Source organism: Misgurnus anguillicaudatus, chromosome 9 (genome assembly GCF_027580225.2).
Source record: "Misgurnus anguillicaudatus chromosome 9, ASM2758022v2, whole genome shotgun sequence".
Taxonomy (NCBI): Eukaryota; Metazoa; Chordata; class Actinopteri; order Cypriniformes; family Cobitidae; genus Misgurnus; species Misgurnus anguillicaudatus.
This window is the reverse complement of record NC_073345.2, coordinates 9239226-9260751: the sequence shown is the minus strand read 5'-3', so window position 1 is coordinate 9260751 and position 21526 is coordinate 9239226. Positions and strand designations below refer to the sequence as shown.

The 21526-nt window shown below is 37.6% G+C and overlaps 2 protein-coding genes across 3 annotated transcripts; both read right to left on the bottom strand.

Moving 5' to 3' along the window:
• Window positions 1-4527: 4527 nt before the first annotated feature.
• On the bottom strand, window positions 4528-6535 carry med31 (mediator complex subunit 31). Its single transcript, XM_055180327.2, has 4 exons — window positions 6347-6535; window positions 6058-6132; window positions 5482-5578; window positions 4528-5029 (listed from the first exon to the last, which is right to left on the bottom strand). The coding sequence occupies exons 1-4, from the start codon at window positions 6366-6368 to the stop codon at window positions 4810-4812; spliced, it is 414 nt and encodes a 137-aa protein (XP_055036302.1). The 5' UTR covers window positions 6369-6535; the 3' UTR covers window positions 4528-4809.
• A 437-nt stretch (window positions 6536-6972) lies between these two features.
• Window positions 6973-21526, bottom strand: slc13a5a (solute carrier family 13 member 5a). Of its 2 annotated transcripts, none has more exons than XM_055180325.2 (12): window positions 21219-21526; window positions 19885-20013; window positions 19369-19505; window positions 18529-18716; window positions 17920-18100; window positions 17689-17811; window positions 17100-17312; window positions 14497-14603; window positions 14203-14312; window positions 13885-14046; window positions 9815-9952; window positions 6973-8069 (listed from the first exon to the last, which is right to left on the bottom strand). In XM_055180325.2, the coding sequence occupies exons 1-12, from the start codon at window positions 21324-21326 to the stop codon at window positions 7944-7946; spliced, it is 1722 nt and encodes a 573-aa protein (XP_055036300.1). In that variant the 5' UTR covers window positions 21327-21526; the 3' UTR covers window positions 6973-7943. The 2 variants fall into 2 exon arrangements, with proteins under 2 accessions (XP_055036300.1, XP_073727203.1); XM_073871102.1 differs by lacking the exon at window positions 21219-21526 and adding an exon at window positions 20238-20816.

The following is a 21526-nucleotide window of genomic DNA, read 5'->3' as shown; positions in this document are numbered from 1 at the left end:
GCATTTGTTGATGTTTTTGCTGTCCTTCCTACGGGATTCTGCAAAAGTTGGTCGCAACTAAAATTGGTATCACAGCGATGCAACTCGGCGTGCATGACGAGATGGATATAATTAGCGGTCGTTGCCAGCTTCTTTTCGGAAGTCCGGAATCGTGGTTGCTGAATAAGTGGAGGGACATGCTAGGCTCCAATATTTTCAAGCCAACGTAATGGGTATCGTCATGGATGAAGTTCACCTAACGTACAAATGGTAAGAGATAGTCTTAAGGGCCAGTCACACCAAAAGCGTTTATGGCAGTTGCAGGTGCCTTTTTTGAATGATTTTCTATGGGCAGGGAGCGTTTACGCGCTGTTTATGCGCGCCAAGCAGCACGCGCTTTTGAAGGAGCGCTGAGAGCGGAGAAGCGCCCAACGTCGTTCGAGTCTTTCCATTGTCCAATCGAATGAGGGGAGAGGCGGGCCTTACGTTGTGGTGAGGGAAGTTTACAGTTGCTTTGAAGAACCGGACTCCACTCGCTCACTCTCTCCTGCGTGTTTGTGCACCTCTTACCCTCAAACAAGGTCAGAGCAAGCGTCATCTTTTTAAAGTTTCTGCTAATATGACAGTTAACAGCAAAAGAGCTTCACGCTTCAATATTTGATTGACAAGACAGCTGACTCTGTGGTTGCTTAGCAATATGAAAAGCCGCGTCGCACTGCTCTTTTTTTAAAAAAGGCAGTGCGTCGCGCCTTGCGTTTGCAAGCATTTAAAGCGCTTTTGGTGTGACTGGCCCCTTACTGTATGACTTAGTAAATACTTAACGTTGTAATATAAACTAAATGTTGTAAACATAGTAGGTGTTGATGTACGTTCTCTAAGACTTAGTATAATCACAATCTTAGTGTCATTGTAGCAAAATAACTAGCAGTTCGGTCAGGCTGCAAAAGACGTAACGTACGTCACACACTCCGTTGCTCTGATTGGTCGTAGGTCTATCCAATTAAGTGCAGAGGCATTTTTCGGTTGAGACACGCCTCATAATTATAGCTCAATGGAGCGGTATCAGACTCAAATTCTGACTAGAATTGAGTATGACAACGTCAGGCTAGGGATGATGTATTTTTGTAGGCAAAACCCGAAAATGAATTAGCATTTTAGCGTTTTGGTTAAATGTCTTAAATAAGATCTTGGTTTAACACAAGCCAAGATATACATTAAGGGCCCTATTTTAACGATCTAAGCGCATTGTCTAAAGCGCACAGCGCAACGTCTAAATGGGCGTGTCCGAATCCACTTTTGCTATTTTAACGACGGGAAAAATGGTTTGTGCGCGAGCGCATGGTCGAAAAGGGTTGGTCCTATTGTAATGGGAGTATTTTGGGCATAACGTGCAGTAAACCAATGAGAGTCTCAGCTCTCATCCCCTTTAAAAGCCTGTTGCTCTGGCGCTATGTCTAATCCCTATTTAGATGACGAACTTTGTAAACTGAAAAACTAAGCGGAGGTAGAAGATCCCCAGTTTAAGATTAATGTTAAATAATTGTGTTGTTTTTCACTTGTATTAAAATTGTTATTTTTTTATTAAAACCTTTAAAACCCGTTTTCTTTTAGTCATGGAAGTAGAAAAGCAGGCTTGTAATTGCTTTAAATGTATGGCTATCCAATATCATCAAAAAATAATTTACAAGTATGTAAGATAAGGTTTGTACTCTAAAAATACTTTATTTGTAACAAACAAGATAAAGAATTTACAAACGGCTCTCCGCAAGGTTCAGCACTTTGGACAGCGTTTTTTAGCAAAGAGTTTTTTTTTAAGCATTACTTAAAATGTTTCTTATCTCACCATATCCGCAGGTACAGAGTCATCATATACAATAAATCCGTGAGGTAGCATTAAAAAAACATTTAAAAACAGATGCATTTGTTTAAAGCAAAGCATTTATTTACTTACCAGGCTACAGGTGAAGCAGCTCTTTAAGCTTTCTAACGTCTCATAATTATTCCTCATTTATGTCCAAGAGACTCAATAATAATCTTTTACATTCAAACCTTTAATCTTTCATATACTTTGTGATAAGCAAACCCGCGTTGTCCTCCCGTTTATAGGCGCATATTACTAATGCGCTCTTTAAATAACATAAAACACATTGCGCCATTGACTTTAGACTTTAGAGCAGGTTTTTGTTGGTCAATGGCGTAGTCTATTTTAGTTGCCTCAAAATAGCAACGCGCCAACAATGCGCCTGAACACGTCTCGTTTTCAGACCAGAACGCCCATGGGTGCAAAAGGGCGCGGAAATGCATTTGCTATTTAAACAACGCGGCGCTAAACGTGAAAATTAGGGTGGAAACTAGCGAAAGACACTTGCGTCGCGCATTGCGCTGCATTGCGCCGGGTGTAAGATAGAGCCCTTAATCTAATACATAAAACACACCACTTGTGGTTTTAAAGCTTTAAAGTGTTTTAAAAAGGGTGGTTGCTAAAAAGTTGCAACATGGGACTAAAGATGTTGTCTGGGACTTTAAATGTCATCACAATGATTAAAGGGGCCATAGCATACTTTTTCCTTGTTTAAGTGCTATGATTGGGTCCCCAGTGCTTCTATCAACCTAGAAAATGTGAAAAAGATCTACCCAGTAACTTAGTTTTGGTAAACCATTCTCTACAAGCACATGAAAAAACAGGTCGTTGAAATTTGGCTTTGAGTTTCAATTGTCTCATTTGCATTTTAAAGGACACACCTAAAACGGCACATTTTTGCACACACCTACAAAGCGGCAATTTTGACATACTATAATAAATTATCTAGATGGTATTTTGAGCTAAAATTTCACATATGTGCTCTGGGGACACCAAAGATTTATTTGACATCTTAAAAAGTCTTGTGCCATGGCCCCTTTAAGATATCAAAAACAATGAATATTTCCTAAGGAAGATTTTTTTATGTTTAAAAAAGTTTAAAAGAGTTCAGAAGCTTATTGATGATGACGTTGATGTTGAGAGACTGGTGTAAATCACTTGTAGCCTAAGGTTAGCTAACTAGTAAATGCATTTAGACTTCATCATTAATAAATTATGTTCATCTGACTAGGCCTCAGTTATTTTGGGACATTTAAGTAGTTTTTACAAACAAACCTTACAATAAACTATATGTGTGTATTTTGAAACAAAACAATGGCACTGATATATGTTAAGAAATGTCAGAGCAAGGTGTTTTAAAATGAAAGCACCTCAAACATGCATTTTAGTCTGGGACTAGGATAAGCCGTCTAGGAAACCACCCCATTTTTTGTATTTAAAGTTTTAAATGGAGTGTCTCCTGAATACCTCTGTGATCTGAAGTCCAAAAATCTGCCAGATCTCTGAGGTCCTCTGAGCAAAGAATATCAAAGGCCTCGAGATCAAGACTAAAGTTGAGGGGTGATTGTGCCTTCTCAATTGCTGGGTCCAAACGGTGAAATAGTCCCTCAGATTAGTCTCTTCAAAATTTGAATTCAAAGTTAAAAACTTATATTTTTTACTCTGGCTTTTAACTGTCCTTAAGTTAAGAGTATAAGAAATATACCATAGTTTGTTGGTTGAAATTTATTTTAATGTTATGTTTTGCATTGCTGTTTGTCTTATGGTATTTGTTTTTCTTTATTTAATATTTTTCTTTATTTTTTGTTTGTTCTACAGCACTTTGGTGCTTTGAAATGTGCTTTTAAAAAACTTAGACATTTGCCTGCATTATCTAAGCAACCGCTTTCTTCTATTTCAATTTAAAGCTCCCATACTGAGTGCCAGCTATGCTCACAGCAATATTTTGTTGCAACAAGCACAAGAACTTTTCTGAACTAAGATCAGTCTAAAATTGCTAACAGATGGCCTGTCGGACCACATGGAGGGTTGTTTTCGTATTTGTTTTTAGAAGACGCTTTAATTTAAAAAGTGCACACATTATATATGGAGATTCCACAGTGTTTCCCAACCAGGGGGTCGGGGCCCACAGGGGGACCTCAGTAGAGTTCCAAGGGGGCCTCAAATGACTTAAAATTATAATTGGACAAAACAAGCATTAAAATTAGCTAAAAAAATTAACAAAAATCAAGATGTCTTTTTTGGCCATTTTAGTAGGGAATATATATCTGTCTAGGCATTCCAAGTTCTATTTAATTTTATGTGAAAAAAATGAGGGAGTGGGGGGGCCTTCAAATATTGTTGAGGGGAACTAGGGGGCCTTGAAGTGAAAAAGGTTGGGAACCACTGTAATAAGATCATGTCCAAAAACATCCTTTGAAATGTTTCTGTATATCAATAAATTAATTTGAACACACATTTGTTTGCAGTTATCAGTGTAGAAAGTCCCTGATATTTAGTGGATCAAAATCTATTTTAATACATGTTAATTATTCAGAGATTTTACACATTCTTGTCCAAACGCGCAAACATAAGCTTAACATTACTATTTTATTTATAAGCTAAAGCATTGAGCAGGAGGAGTTCATAACATGGTAGTTAAAAACAGAAAACTTGAGCCATATATTAATAATATACATACATCACTCTTTTTTGTAAATATCACTGACAGAAAGAGTTTATTCCAAATAAACACACACATCAATCCACAATATTTTTTCCAGTAAAAAAAGTGTTAGCTGTTATCCATCTGAAAATCAATCCAATCATCCTTGTTTTCCATTCCAATTAAGTTCTTGAACATTTCAGTCCAGTGGTTTACAAACAGACAATATTTTGGGGCCTACAAAAGCAGTCTGAAAGTGCAAGCCCTGTTAAGAACACTTGGAAACTTGTAACTATTTACAGTGAAACACAGACAGTATACTGCTTCATTTGGAGGTTGTGTTGCTGTGCGGTGGAGCCTGTGGCTGCTGATGCTGTTGCTGCTGCTCGGCGAGAGCTTGCTGCAGACGCGTGCGCTTGCGTGAGTAATGCTGCCAGTGCAGGATCTGCTGCTCGTCTATGAACTTGGCACACTGCGCGTTGACCAGCTCTTTCCGGAAGTGCTCATACTGCAACAGCTCTAACATGTGCAAGCAATGAGGATACCTAGACACATTAAGACATACAGTAGGCAGCATGAGTCCAACTGATAGTCTCAACCAGGGGTGCCCAAACTCGGTCCTGGAGGGTCAGTGTCCTACAGATTTTAGCTCCAACCCTTTAGCTAAACTCTGCAGGACACCGGCCCTCCAGAACTGAGTTTGGACACTCCTGGTCAACAATCACTCACCAATCAGAATAAAGTAATCCAGAGATCAATGTTAAAATGGTATAAACTGTAAATAAATATGTGACCTTGTCTGTGAAATCTTGGTTAAAGTGTATTAATATAATTATGAGATAAGGATACTTAAAAGTTTGATTTCAATATTTAATATATCTTACTCAGTCTATATTAACAACATCAACATTAGAAGGCTCTTCACATTATATAAGATTATTTTATGTAGGAAACAATAAAGACTGGGTTTGTACATAACATAAGTTTAAAAACTTACTTTAGGAATTTTGCATATTCTGGCTCTTTCCAATAAAGCAGATACTTCAGGTAATTCACAAAAGGCTTTTCTCTCAAATAACCCCTTTGGGCCAAAACTGGGGAAAGAAACAGGATATTTCAAGACTCAAATCACAGTATAGAATAAAATGTACTATTAAACGATCTTGAAAATGAAAATTAACCAATAACTAAAAAGAGAACGACTTTGCGTATGTATGTATGTATATATATATTCAAGACATACAAAATAAATAAATAAAACATTTTCAAGACATGTTACAGCCTATATGTGAATCATGTAAAGCCTTATGGCTACAATATTTCTAACACAACCTAAAAGAATACACTATCATTTAGTATTCACTAATGTAAAGTGTAGTAAATTGTAGTTTATTACAGTAAAGACTTTATTAATGTATTGTATAGAAACTTGTAGTTTTAACTATAGTTAATTGGATATGCTAAACTGCATAATATGGCGCGGTAAACTTTAATATTTACTATGGTAATGTTAAAACACGTTAGTACAATGGCAGGATTTTAAAAAGTGTCACAATATATTAACAGTTCTTACAGTTCAGGTAGTTTGGGTTCGCTAAACACTGAACAAACTCCAACTCCAGCTGAAAACGGTTTCTTGCCTGTTCCTCTGTAAAAGCATAAAATCGTGTACATATGAATAAATACACAAATTGAAAAATATTTAATAGATTACTCATTTAGATAAACTATTATTTATTTAGGATCCCTTTGAAAACACTTGTGTCAACGTAACGTTAAAGTTACTGAATAATATTTACTGCGTTCATGAATCTGCCTCGCTATTTTAACTAACATTTTCAAAATATCAACACATTACAAACCTGTTTCCATAACGCCAGCCATCGGAGACAACTGGAGTGAAAACGTTGTTTAACACCTTGAAAATGTTCAATATTTAAGCAGTTTTACGAGAGGATTACTAAAACAACATTTCGTTTCGTTTAGTAGGATTTACGCTGACGCCATATTTGCCAAAAACCTGTGCTGGTGTCGTAAAAGCGTTTTACGACATAATCGGGTCCTTGTTGTACTTTCAAAACTGAAGTCCTTTTTGCGGTGAACTAAAGTCGGTTACTTGGCAAATTTTATATTCACCAGGTTAAATGGATAACTGTGAACCCAATTTTGTTCATTTTCAAACAGCCTTTAAAGTATATTTAGAATCTATAAAATTTGTAAAGAACAAAAAAGCCAAAAAAACTGCTTCTCTTTTAAATGAATTTAATATATGTTTGTGATGCCCTTTTTATTTTACTTGTATTTTATTTGTAAGGTATGTGATATGTGAAAATATGTGATGTTATATGGACTTTATATGCACTGAATATGAATTTCAAAGATTCAATAAAAAAATAAAAAAGTCGGTTACTTTATTAATAAACATTATAAGTACTATGTCATTAAACATTCACTGGCTACTGTATACAATATGCAACACACGAAGAAGTTATTTAAAAGAAAATTTATTCAGAATATAAACAAAATATCATTTTGTTACATAAATGTATTAATACATATATGTTAATTTACATGAACAGCGCTTTTAAGTGCCATTTAAAAAATCTAGTAAAAATGACTAGAATAAGGTCACAGTTCTGAGAATAAAACTATTGATTGACAATTGTTTTATTGTATCTTACTGATGTAGTTCACTTTAACTTCATTTTTTTAAAATGTCTGTTTCATTCTCATAATAACTGCTGGAAAAAAACCAATAAAACCATTACAGAAAATTCTAATGGTTTCTATCAAAATACCAATAGGAACCATTCATTTTTACCATTAAAACTACACTGTAGTGTGTTTTGGGTCATATTCCATTAGAACCAATACATAGAACCAATAGAACCAATTCATACCATTAGAGAACAACAAAAACCAATACACTGTAGTGTGTTTTGGGTCATATTCCATTAGAACCAATACATAGAACCAATAGAACCAATACATACCATTAGAGAACAACAAAAACCAATACACTGTAGTGTGTTTTGGGCCATGTTCCATTAGAACATTAGAATTTACTGTAATGGTTTTATTATTTTTTTAGCAGGGTCATCATTCCTTTTTAAATAAATTTTTATCTACATGATTAAATGTTTTTTTTATATACATTTTCATGATACAATATGATGTCAGCCTTTTGACTTTACACAGATATTTCTCTTATGAACACTGAAGAATTGTTGCTTTTGAAGCTTTAACATTTTTTTATTTTAACTTTACCCCCAGATTTACAGCTATACAGATTTACATTTAAAAACAACTGTTTCATTGTGCAAGTAGTCACACTCCCTGATTCTCAGCCACTGGCTTTACCCTGCTGGGCCTCCTCAGTTTGAGATGAAAATGCAGATGGTGAGAAGTGTGGAGTGCTGTAGTTTGACAGCAGCTTGATGGTGAACTTCAGTCTCTTTCTCACACAGCTGTAGTGTTGGCCCAGCTGGGAAAGGTGTCTAAATGGAATAAAGCTTTGCCCCAGCTGTTAATAGCCAAGGTAATTGAGAGAATACCGATGATGTTCATGACAATGCCTGTCTTTGCCTGCGGATAAAGAGATTTGGATAATATAAATGTAGAAAATATAGTGCTGAAATATTTAAATGATATTTGAATATTCAATACTTTTTATAACATGATTAAATGTTAATTTTGATCATTTAGATGCACAACATTTGTTCGACCCTGTCTGTGAGATTAGAAGCATCAAGTTTGACTTCAGTCATTTGTTTTACTATGATTTCAGTCTTTGACCAGTGGAGGCTCGTGACTTCTTTTCTGAGAAGGCATATGAATGCAAAATTTGGCAAACATCGTCATGTGTGGATCGTCATGTCAAAATTTTTGTTCTGGCTGTCATGTGAACCTTTGTGCATCGCGCATCATGTCAAAATACGTGCCTTGCTAGACACTCGCTTAATCTCGTGTGTGATGTGAGTTTAGTGTTAAATGATTGTCTTGTGAAACGTGAGCATCTCTTTTATCATGAACGCTTTTGATGCATATGCAGCAAGCCCGTATTTTGACATGACAGGCAATACGCATAGTTTCACATGACGCACCAAACACATATTTTGACATGACGACCCACAGAGATGACACCTCGAACACATATTTAGCTTTTTCTGAGGAGGCACAGGTCAACTTGCTCAGTCAATATTATAGATATCAAGGTTATATTTAATGTAGAAAACAGTAAATCACAAAAATGATTGTAGCTGGCACACATTTTTGGTGACACTCCCTAGAATATCAAAAGTGTCTAAAGGTGGTAGATCCTTTTCCTACTTAGCCCCTAAGCTCTGGAATGATTTACCGAATAATGTTTGAGTATCAGACACAGTCGATCAATTTAAATCTAAACTTAAGACATTCTTCTTTAACAAAGCATTCACATAAAATGTCCAGTAAATGTAATTATCCCGCAATAGTTATTTTGACTAGAACAAAGCACTCACATACCTCATATGGGTAATATGCTATTGCCGCAATAGGTAGTCTGTCTGGAACCGAGCGAATATTAAACCACAGTACTGTATGACACTTGCATTACATGCGAACGGCCCTACGCTAATAGAATTCTGGTTTTTCTCTCCCTGTCTCGTCCTCGACACCAAGGACAATGAGACAAACAGACCCAATTCCTGTTGCTGTGAAGGTCATCACACCACTGATCTACTGATGCCCAGCCGATGCACGTCCAACGACCACCGGCTGAACCAGTTTAATCCGCTTACCCGCTTCCTATCCCTACCGTGTTTATATATATATATATATATAATATATATTAATTTTTTCCCAAGGGTTTTTGTCCTTCTAGGAGTTTTTCCCACTGGGTTTTCTCCTATAGGGGTTTTATTCGTCCCCGGGAGAGTCAGCCAACTTTGGCTTAACTTAAGCACTTTACTGTATACGTTAAATTATTATACGGTTTATCCTCAGCCGCAATATTCTACTTCTTATATTATCTATTGATTTTCTGTGTTCACCCCTACATTTACTTATGTAAAGCTGCTTTGCAACAATTAACTATTGTGAAAAGCGCTATATAAATAAAATAAAATTGAATTGAAACATTTTTTCATTTACAGCAATAAAGTGTACATCTATTTATTCTTGTAATATTATTTGATTTTTAAAAGCATCAAGTTTCTCAAGTGAGAATAATGTCCCGGCCCCTGTGATGTAGAGCCACTTCCAAACAATTTCTTGTGGGCCTGTGAAGTTGAGTGTTGTCCCAATAAATAGATGTATACAAATATTAATGAATGTTTTTAATCAGCACTCACCATATCAGACACTTTCAGGTAGCCGTATGAGAAGACTATGGCATTTGGAGGGGTTGCCACTGGAAGCATGAATGCAAAGGATGCACTGAGGGTGCACGGGACCATAACATAGAGAGGGTTGATACCTATAGACTGGGACTGAATAAACAAGACAATGATTAATCAAACAGTTCCAAAGTCATGTGACTTTGATCAAACTGAACCATGTAACATTATAAAAGTTTATCTTATGCCATCAGTATTCTACAAAAATTGAGGGTTTGGTTCCCATGGAACACAAACTAAAAAAACATAACCTTAAATGCTCTACATGTTGCTTTGGATAAAAAGTATCTGCCAAGTGTGTAAATGAAACTTTAGGACGCTTGATTCTTATTTCTTAGTTGTGTCCCAGGTAACATATAAAAGACAACAACATTAACTCACACAGCAGTGTTTGGCTACCACCAAGTTAACAGGCCCCTTCCCCCAACACTTATTCTGTTTTATTCTCTCTTTTTTATACAGCCAAACAACAATGGCACATCTCGATGGTTCTCCAATATGTGGCACTTCAGACCCCTACAAATCCCTCCACACAGGCCTCCTTACACAGGCTAATTCATGAGGATAGGACAGCCTGTGCCAACTGCTTGCCTTATCTCAGCGTGAGGCAAGAAAGGTGAAATCTAATGAGATTTATGAAGGAAACTGTGCTTATAAATTAATGTGTGAGAAAACTTTTAAGTTTGTGGTCTTATAAGTAAAAAACTAATTTAAAAAAGGTATGTATGTAAACCAAGGCTTTGAACCGGTTCATGGAACAAAAACAAAAAACAGAAACTTTTGATGTTTCGCAAAGAACAGAAACGAAACCAGAAACTTAAAAAAAAAAAGATGTTCTGGAACAGAAACATTTATTTAAAATAATGGTAACCGGTTAATACCATTATTTTTTCGTACTTTAAAAAGATTTCTGTGCAATATGACCTGGTGAAGTTCACTTCCAGACGTTGTTGACTCATCAGATAAATGAGAAGCTTGCCACCAGCAGGTATAGCCTACTTAAGCCCAAGTCTCTAATGCTCAATCATAAGAGGTAAATATTGTAGGCTACCAAGTATCTCAAGATGTTTGTTTTTTAATACTAATTAGTGTTAAACGGAATTAGTGGTGTAACGGATCGCAGTTGATCAGCGATCTGTACAGATCACAACTCACGGTTCTGCTCGCATGTGATTCATGGATTAATATGCAAATTTAAATAGGGTGAAAGTTGATAATTTGCATGTGTTAACACTTAAGTGATTTTAAACAATTTAACCACAAAAAGGTCCTAAAGTGAGCAGTTTTCTGTACAAACACACGCACATGCGGTTGAATGTGTCTGGTCCAACTCCAATCAACGCTAGTGTGTCTCATACTGTAGTCCATTAAAATACATTTGGCAAATAAAGCACTGAAAAACAATGCAATTTTCACTTTATGTAGAGCGACTGTTTATGCTGTATCTTCTTCCTGAAGAGAAATCGTCTGTGTGTGTGTGTGGGCGTGTGTTTAAGTGCACTCAAAAGTGCATACACGGAGAGACGAGTTTCAAAAAGCAAGCGATCTATAATCGTTCTGTTCTTGACAGGACACATACAAACAAAATGATCTCGAAAAATACCACAGTATTCTTTTTCTAATAAAACCATTTGTTTAAGTTGTTTGCCAATAAACGACATGGCAGAAATTGTCCTTGTCTTAATTCATGTATAAAACTGAAACAAATGTAGGCATGTCAGAATTACAGTTATGCCGCTTACACAGATTATATGATTACATACAAGATAGAGACTCAAAGTGTGTGTTGTAGGTTAACCACCACTTTCGATTAATGGGTACATAAATCACTCAAGATATGTGTATAATTTAAAAATGTCTCAAAAATGGTCTTAAAGACCACTTTTTTTACGTTTTTGGTATTAACGGTTTTTTTAACGCAATTCTGCGATGACGTCACGTTGGGGAGAAGTGGAGAAAGACTCAGCCAGAGCCATAGAGATAGATGAGACATTTATTGCTATTTAAAACTTACGTATATAATTTGGAAATCATATATACATCGTAGGAAATATATAATATGTTATACTGCAAAGTTACCTTGCTAATTATTATTTATGATATATGTGGAGATAAATAAAACTTCGCAAATCTGCTGATTTGATCCATTCATGTCCTGACCACCAGGCTAGAGATTTTTAAACATCCTTAATCCACACTTACTAGTCTATCAAATAATATCTCAAATATATTGTTTTGTGAAATAAAAGGATGCTTTGTTATATTGTTTATGCGATTATAACGAATCACAAGATCATTTTATATGCAGCAGCAGTCAGCAGCTGCAGCATACTCGGATCCGACCGCATACATACTGTAATAAACAGGCGTTCGGCGTCTTTTTACATCACGACAGACTATGCCATTTGAGGAGGAACCGCTCATTGATCACCGTATTTTTATAAATCCTGTACATGTTTGGACCTGCCGAACAGGTTGAGCACTTGTATACTTTGTTGAGCAGAGACGCTGCACAGTTTGACCAGCGGGCTGCGGGAACCGACCGCACATCACGTCGCCAGACGGTGTTGCTAATATAACTCGAAATGTATAACTATTATCAGGTCGGCCCACCGGGAAAGTCCCGACTCTCTCGATTGCCATTCCGCTACTGGCTGTAAGAAAGTGAGTGCGTTTGGGTTGCTTATCTATCTATCTATGTAAATAATCTGCGCTATCAGAACTGTACTTTACTCGTCTTTCTATAGTCATTCTCAATGCTCTCAAGGCGGCTTTGGTCAATTCTCTCCCCAGCGTGACGTCATACAGTGCGTTGTGAGGGAAAGGAGAATCATTGCAAATTGCTGTACTTTTTCATACTTTTTCGGGTTTTGTGATACCCAACAACATAAAATACAATGGATAACAGTTTAAATGTTTATTATCAACAAGCAAATTGCACAAATTCGTTGAAAAATTTTACCTGCAAAACGCCCTTTAAGGAAAATTATGTGGACTAATAATTTAAGTGTAATGTCCTAATGATCAGCCTACTTATTTGTATGTCCACAGCTGAAATGGAACATTACTAACCGGTTCGGGAATTTATTTTTTGTTCTAACTGGTTCAGGAACGTCAATTTTAGGGTTGAACCGAAAACCGGAAACGTTAAAATACTGTTTCTGTTGGGAACGAACCAATTGGGAAAAAATCTGGTTCAAAGCCCTGATGTAAACGAATAAGGTTATAATAAATGATACTTTTTAAAAGACATTATGCAAAAAATGTAGGTAGGTTTTAAAAAAAAGATAAATTGTTGAAAATAAATGGACACTTTTTTACTTCATTGCATCAGCAGTGCAAAACGTTGTGGGTTTGATTTCCAGGCAACACAAATACTGATCAAATGCATAGTTGGAATGCATTGTAAGTCACTTTGGATAAAAGTGTCTGCCAAATGGATAATTATAAATGATGACCTACTCCATGGTTACTATGTGTACCTGTGTCAAAATAGCTCCCTACATCCACTAAAAAGTCATCTTGGGTTAAAACCATAGACTGTGAAAAATATGGACATAGGTTTGTGAAGAGCTTTTTTTGCAACAAATAGTTGGTGGGGCCTGTTGCGCATCACTTGCGGATAAACAAAAATGGATAAAGAGGTGGGACGTGGGTGGACCTGAGTTGGCTGGTTGCTGAAACCACGCCTGCCTAGCTCGATGGTAGTGACACCAGTGGCAGTTCACTCGTCACTCAAGTTGCCACGCCCTTATTTATGCAGAACTTTAAGGCTTAATGTAATTAAAAAATATAATAATTCACCCCCCTCACAGTTGTCATGATTTATTGTTGGCCATTTTAACATTAGGGTCTATGGGAATTAACTACCTTTTGGAGCCAGCCTTTAGCGGCCAGTCGATGAATCGCAGTTTAAGTCACTTCCGTGTTGGCTTCACGATAGAAATCGCAAGGTTGGCCCTTGGTTAAACTGAATTGTCCCAATACTGATACCTTAGTGAATATAAATCATGTATGCTATTTACCATTGATGCGAGTATAGGGAGAAATAACGTTGCCGTGGCAACGTTGCTGGTGCATTCCGTAAAGGTAGCTATCATCAGACACAGGACGATGGCAATAGCCCATGGAGGAATACTCTGAAGAGGCGACATCTGATTTCCAAGCCACTTGGACAGCCCCGAGACCTGAATGATGATGCAGATCAAATAAACATGAAGTATATGGGCTTGAAACTGACCTTTAGTCCTAAATTTATTATACGACTCGATCTTGTATTAATCTTTGATCTAGTCCTCTCGAGCAAATACACAAACACGCATTCTGAGAAACATTTGTTTTACCTCACAGCCCTTAGCCAGCGCAAAGCCCCCTCCTAACAGCAGGATGATGCTCCACGGCATCTTCTTCTGTGTCACCTTCCATGTGAGCAGAGCTGGCGTTGGGCCACTATCTAAAGAAAAATGACATGGCATACACACAAACATTAAATAATTGCATGAAATAGTGTTGCTGTAGTTCAGCTGGACACTATATATAGCACTTAAAGTAGTCCCTCTGTGATTACAATCCAGTGAATCTGTTTAAGTGGTATTTAGCACATTGTTTTAGAGTTTATTTGGTTGTGTTTCACTAACCTTCGTCAAAACTCTGTCCCCTCCTGAAGCATAGATGTGGTGGTTTAGAGGGAAAGACAAAAAGCAAGGCAGCTACGAACACAGCAACTGTGGCATCTGTCACAAACCTGCACACAGGTGAGCCATGGGGCAGAGGTTAAAACAGAGGGGTAATATACAGGTACTGCAATAAAACAGGTGAGCTCTTAAAGGTCTTGTTGTAAAAAAAAAGACTCGATCAGAACTTTAAGGGCTCTATCTTACACCCGGCGCAATTTGCTAGTTTCCACCCTGCGCAATTATCATTTTCACGTTTAGCGCCGCCTTGTTTAAATGGCAAATGCATTTGCGCCCCCTTTTGCGCCCATGGGCATTCTGGTCTGAAAACGAGGTGTGTTCAGGCGCATTGTTGGCGCGTTGCTATTTTGAGGCAACTGAAATAGACTACGCCATTGACCAACAAAAACCTGGTCTAAAGTCTAAAGTCAATGGCGCAATATGTTTTTTTTGTTATTTAAAGAGCGCATTAAATATGCGCCTATATAAACGGGACGACAGCGCGGGTTTGCTTATCACACACATGAATGCGCAGCAGCACAAATGTTTTTAAATATGAAAGATAAAAGGATTGAATGTAAAAGATTATTATTGAGTCTCTTGGACATAAATGAGGACTAATTATGAGACGTTAGAAGGCGTAAAGAGCTGCTTTACCTGTAGCCTGGTAAGTAAATAAATGCTTTGCTTTAAACAAATGCATCTGTTTTTAAATGTTTTTTTTTTAAATGCTACCTCACAGATTTATTGTATATGATGACTCTGTATCTGTGGATATGGTGAGATGAGAAACATTTTTAAGTAATGCTTAAAAAAATACTCATGACGCTGTCCAAGTGCTGAAACGTGCGGAGAGCATTTGTAAATTCTATATCTCCTGTTTGTTACAAATAAAGTATTTTTACAGTACAAACCTTTTTCTTACATACTTGTAAATTATTTTTTGATGATATTGGATATCCATACATTTAAAGCAATTAAAAGCCTGCTTTTTTACTTAAATGACTAAAAGAAAACAGGTTTTAAAGGTTTAAAAAAAATAACAATTTCAATACAAGTGAAAAACAACACAATTATTTAACATTAATCTTAAACTGGGGATCTTCTTCCTCCGCTTAGTTTTTCAGTTTACAAAGTTCGTCATCTAAATAGGGATTAGACATAGCGCCAGCACAACTTGCTTTTAAAGGGGATAAGAGCTGAGACTCTCATTGGTTTATTGCACGTTACGCCCAAAATACTCCCATTACTCATTAAAAAAAAGGACCAACTCTTTTCGACCATGCGCTCGGCGCACAAACCCTTTTTCCCGTCGCTAAATTAGCAAAAGTGAATTTGGACACGCCCATTCAGACGTTGCGCTGTGCGCTTTAGACAATGCACTTAGATTGTTAAAATAGGGCCCTAAAAGATAAAATGCACTTTGTTTTTTCTGTTTTGTACAATATTTAAAAGAGTTTTTGTGTGTTCTGTCTTTTCTGTTCTGTTCTAGTCTAGACCTTTCACCCAAATAAAGTCTATGTCAAGAGTGTATATCTCTTTGCGCGTCAATGGAAACAGCACATTAGCATCGATTGCAATGTGAGGAAACTTCATTCACAATTTTCCTGGACATTTGACCTACAAATAAAGGGACAGGACACAACTGATAACAGGAGAACACACTGTTTGTGTTAAACAAAAGATCAATGTGTACTGTAGGTTACACTGACAGCTGAAATTTTGACAGAATTTTGACATTTTTTTAAACTTTTAACACTTATCTATTTTAGCTATCTATTTACCTAAGTTTTTATAAGGATTTAATAATTATGTGTTCAAAGAATTTTAATGGATTATGTGTTTACCATCAAAGGGTATCTGAGGACATATGAAATTTCATTTCAAGGAAGTATTTTTTTTATATTGCGCTATATTACAATCACTGATAAACAGGGCATAGACCAGGAAACCAATCACATTTTAAACTCATACTATTTAGTGTAACAAGCAAACTAAATAAAACATTTCTGAAATAATTGTTTTTTTTTCACTCCAAAAGTCATCTCTATGATGATTTTTTAAATAGTTAGACAGGGTATTTTACTTCAAAATAACCCACTCCAGTTTCCCGTCAGGTCCCAAAAGCCACCATCCTGGATGCTTAAAGGGATAGTTCACCCAAAAACGAAAATTCTGTCATCATTTACTTACCCTCGAGTTGTTCCAAACCTGTATGAATTTCTTTGTTCTGATGAACACAAATGAAGATATTTTGACATATAAGATGTTTCTAATCAAGCAGATCTGGGGCACCATTCACTTATATTAGGAAAAAAGAATACTATAGAGAACTATGGTGTCCCATTGGTGATCAGTTTGGTTATTAACTTTCTTTAAAAAAAAATATTTCTTTGTGTTCAGCAGAACAAAGAAATATAGACAGCTTTGGAACAAGTAAATGATGACAGGATTTAAGGAACCTCACTTGATCGTAGCAGGATTTAATACTTAGGGGTTTGTTCATTCCATAGCAAGCTCTATTAAAGTTGTATCTGTATTTCATTATCCCATATTTTGATTCTTACTCTTTATCAGCATTGAAAAGGTGTGTCGCCCATCCATCCACAAAGCCTGGTTCCCGAGTGAACCAAAGCAACACCAGCAGGACGAACAGTGCTAGGACACTCAGCTCCCCAAAGGACATTGGGCCAAGGCGTTGGTGCTCCTCTTTGATGACATTATATGCGGCAATCTCCTTCTCTGTCTTCACCGTCCCACAGCCCCATGTCTTCTTGAAGCTGCAGAGATTAATAACAACAGCTAATGTTGAGGATATAAAAATGTAATGTTTATATAAACAAATTCTTGTACATCACCTCGGTCTCTGATGGCACACCTATGGACAGCCCAAAGTCCATGTTTACAGTTCACAGTTTACCATCCGATGCATATTGCGCAACAAAAACACTTCCCTTATCTGGCATGCTCTAATCTGATTGGCCAATTAAATGCAACTTTCAGAAGTAAGGATACACTAGGTCAGGTTTAAAGTACTTAGCAAGTAAACTATATATACAGTATGTACTGGATATGCATACAGTATGCTATTCTTTTTATGAGTAACTAGAAATAAGTATAACTTTTACTTTTCATTTGCTGGGAAAGGACACTCACTTGAAACCCAAGAAGACAATCTGAAGCCACAGCCACGCCAATATTAGCATGATGATCATGTTAGGAAAGGCAAACGCGAACCATGATGCAAAGTTTATGATGTCAGGGTTGTCTGGGAAAAGTCTGTAGATCAAACAAATGCAGATTCACACGTATATTCGGATAAATTGATTTAAAAGCATTGCAATCACTGAGATTATGATTTAGAAAAGAGCGAGGTGAGGTACCTACTGGTTCATCTGACCCATAAGTACCAGATTTGGTCCAGTGCCGGTGAGTGTAGCTGTACCACCGATGCTGGCTGCGTAGCACACACATAGTGTCAAGCCTTTACACATCTTTAGCTTTTCAGCTGCATCCCGATGATGTTCTGCATCTGATTCCATTGGGAAGACTCTGCAATCCAGAAGCTCTGTGCACACAGAAGAGCAGAAACTGCAGATGAAATCTACATTACATTTTCCACACACTGTCAGAAAAAATCGTCAATAAAAGTTTCCTAGTGGTCACCTCAATTTATACATATCTGTATAACCATATGACCATATGCACCGGGACATCATGATGTGTTGGATCAACATCTTTAATTGGTCCTGAAACAACATTTCTGTCAAAGAGACATATTCCTAAACCAAACCCAACCCACCATGACTTTCCTTTAACATCAAAGGGAAATAATGGATTGAAAAGCCCCTAACCCAGTCGTTATCTTAAACCTTACACTGACCCTAAACCTTTGATCCAGGAACACACCATGCATGACGAGATCACTACACAATAAGCACTGAGATACTGTCTTAACCCTCTGCATCCTATGGTACATCACTCCAATTTTCTCACCCTGGGTGTTGATTTGTTTTTCGGTACTTTTCTCTTCGATTTCCGCAGGGGACGTTTGTTCTTGTTCTGCTGTGTTGTTGAGCTGCTGGAGTACAGCTTGAACGATGGGCACCATCATGGCTGTGGTGGCCGTGTTGCTGATCCACATGGAGAGGAAGGCAGTTACCAACATGAAGCCCAACATTAGCCTGTGTGAAGGCAGAAAAGAGGTGACTGTGCTGTTGTTATCAATAAGAACGCTGTTAGGGGGCGTGTACACTAAAGCGTTTAAGCGCGGCTGAAAACAGCAGGCAGACGCCGACGGCCAGCTTTATTTCAGCAGAGCGCTTTGGTTTCTATGATACTTCTGCTTTGTTTATCAGTCGTTGAATGATGTGCCGGTTGGTTGTTGTTATATTTGTCCTGCCCCTCCTCCACTGTGATTGGATAGCAGAGTAAAAAGTGACATTGCCAAGCTGAGCATTTCACACAAAGTTGAATATTATTCAACTCTGGGTGCTAAGCGCTAAGCTGGGATATCCGACGAGGGCCAGCGCTTAGTGCGGACAAAAACCATCAGCAGTTGCCGTTTTTGACAACATATGCCGGACACGCCGAAAATGCTTTGGTGTACATGCCCCCTTAGGACAAATTATCAAAATATGTACCACAGCTGTCACTGGGGCAGTATTCTTTTAAAAGGTTGGTACAGATATGTATATATTTGGTACCAATATGTACCATTGAGGTACTAATATGAACTCTTTAAGTGCAAAGCTGTACTTTTTAAAAGGGTATTGCCCCAGTGACGGCCGGGGTACATATGTTGACCATTTAATTTTTCAGATCTCAAGCACTTACAGAGCAGGGCGCACACCCACGATGAGCAACACCCTCAGTGCAATCCGCTTGTGTAGGTTCCAGTGCTCAACGGCAACAGCCACCATCAGTCCACCCAGAAACAGCATATTGGTGTCCTTCAGGTACTGCATACAAACCTATAATGTATACACATGAGATATCTGTGATGCAAAAGTTTGTGAAATAAAAACAAATGCATTGCAATATAAACAAACACAATGATACTGTAAGACTGCAGCAGACATACTGTATGAATGCCAGTATAAGGATGTAATTTATAGCAGTGTTTCCCAATCCTGGTCCTCGGGCACCCCCTCCCAGAAAGTTTTAGATGTCTCCTTATTTAAAACACCTGATTCGACTCACCAGCCTCCTTCTAAAATGGTAAACATGTGTCCCTAACAAGCTGATGAGTTAAATCAGGTGTGTTAAATAAGGAGACATCTAAAACTTTCTGGGAGGGGGTGCCCGAGGACCAGGGTTGGGAAACACTGATTTATAGGACCTAAAACTTACATCTTTGGACTCCATGATTCCAAATAGAGGAAAGAGCACAGCCGGGAGTAACGCAGTGACCGCCAGCGGCAGCACCTCTGTACACCAGTACACTGCCATTAATGCAACGACATATGCACATCTGGCTACCTGCAGAGAGCATTGCACACATGTGGACAATTAAGTTTCAGCCGTATGGTTTAAGGAGAAAATATTATCTCATATACAACATTGTTTTCATTTTTTTGAAGAAAAATACATGTTTAGAGGAAGTTTATCCTGATTTGCTTGCAAGTAAATTTTTTACCATTGTAATATATTATCATGACAATTTCACTGGACATGTGAGTGGAGTTGCAAGAATTTCCGCTCACCCCTCAAAGCATTTTATAATCATTCCGCTCCAGGTTTACCATTTCCCACTCCTCGCTCCCTACCTGCTTCTTTCTCATGTACTCCTCACTCCATGGAAAAAAAAGACTCCACTGTAAATGTTTATTTTCGTAAACCCCCAGTTGCGTTCTGTGTAGATCAACATGCTTTATTGAAACAGTAGCTAATATATTAGCCCAAGCCAATATTTTGCAATTGATTGCATTATGATTGCAACATGAGAGTTGTGCTCTTGATGGAGCGGTAGTGGAGCGCTCTCAGTGTGAGAGAAAACTACAATTCTCCAACTTAGCAGCAGGCAAAGTCATGCCGCTCCACTTACAATCCGCAGACATATTTCGCTAAATCTGAATTTTATGTGTAGTAAAGAGGCTGTTTCCATCATTCAAACATTGTTTTGTGCATACACTTAAGACACTTAAGGTACAAAGTTCCTTTTCTTAGTCACTCAGTAACATTAAATTCAAATCGAATCCAAGTTCTTGCATGTTATTTTGATTTTTTGACAGTGTTCATCTAATATTAAACACATACCATATGCCCAGCAGGTATAACCATGTTTCATTTATTCTTATTTGTTTTGTATCTTGATTATTTAAATGTGCTATATGATTAGCCTATTTGGTGCAGCCTAAAAAACTTGTGTGTCAACAAAGGGTTAAGACAAAAAATGGGGCATTGTGTGTTTCTTGTGAAGGAATGTGTCCCCCCAATGTCTCGTTCCATTGACTGCTCTCCAATACTACAGAGATATAGAGAAGATGATGCAGGGATTTACTGCTGAAACAACATCTCAATCGTATTTTACGTTATCTTTAAATCTATTTGACACTCGTGCACACACGCTTGTTTGTGTCAGATCGCTAGCCTATTCATTAAGCATCGCTGATGTCTTCCAGTAAAAATACTTTACTGACACTTACTCCAAAAAGAGCTGTCAGTCAGTGTTAGTGCAGACTTACCTTTGTTCCGATGACCAGCGGCAAAGGAAGCAGAAGAAATGGGGTGCAGAACAGAATGAGTTCATTTTTCATCATCCATATAAACTTAAATACCCGTGAAGCCATCATAATCCGACGAGGATAACTTTACAAACACAACTCAAAAGCTGGAGGAAGGTACACAGCACAACTTCAGTGTGAGCACAGGGGGCAGCGTATGGGCGCGCGCTCTCTCTCTCTCTCGTTTTAGACACGCGTGACGGAGCGCGCGCACTGGAGACCATAAGCGAAGTTTGTACCTTCTATAATTTTCAGTTCCTACATATTAA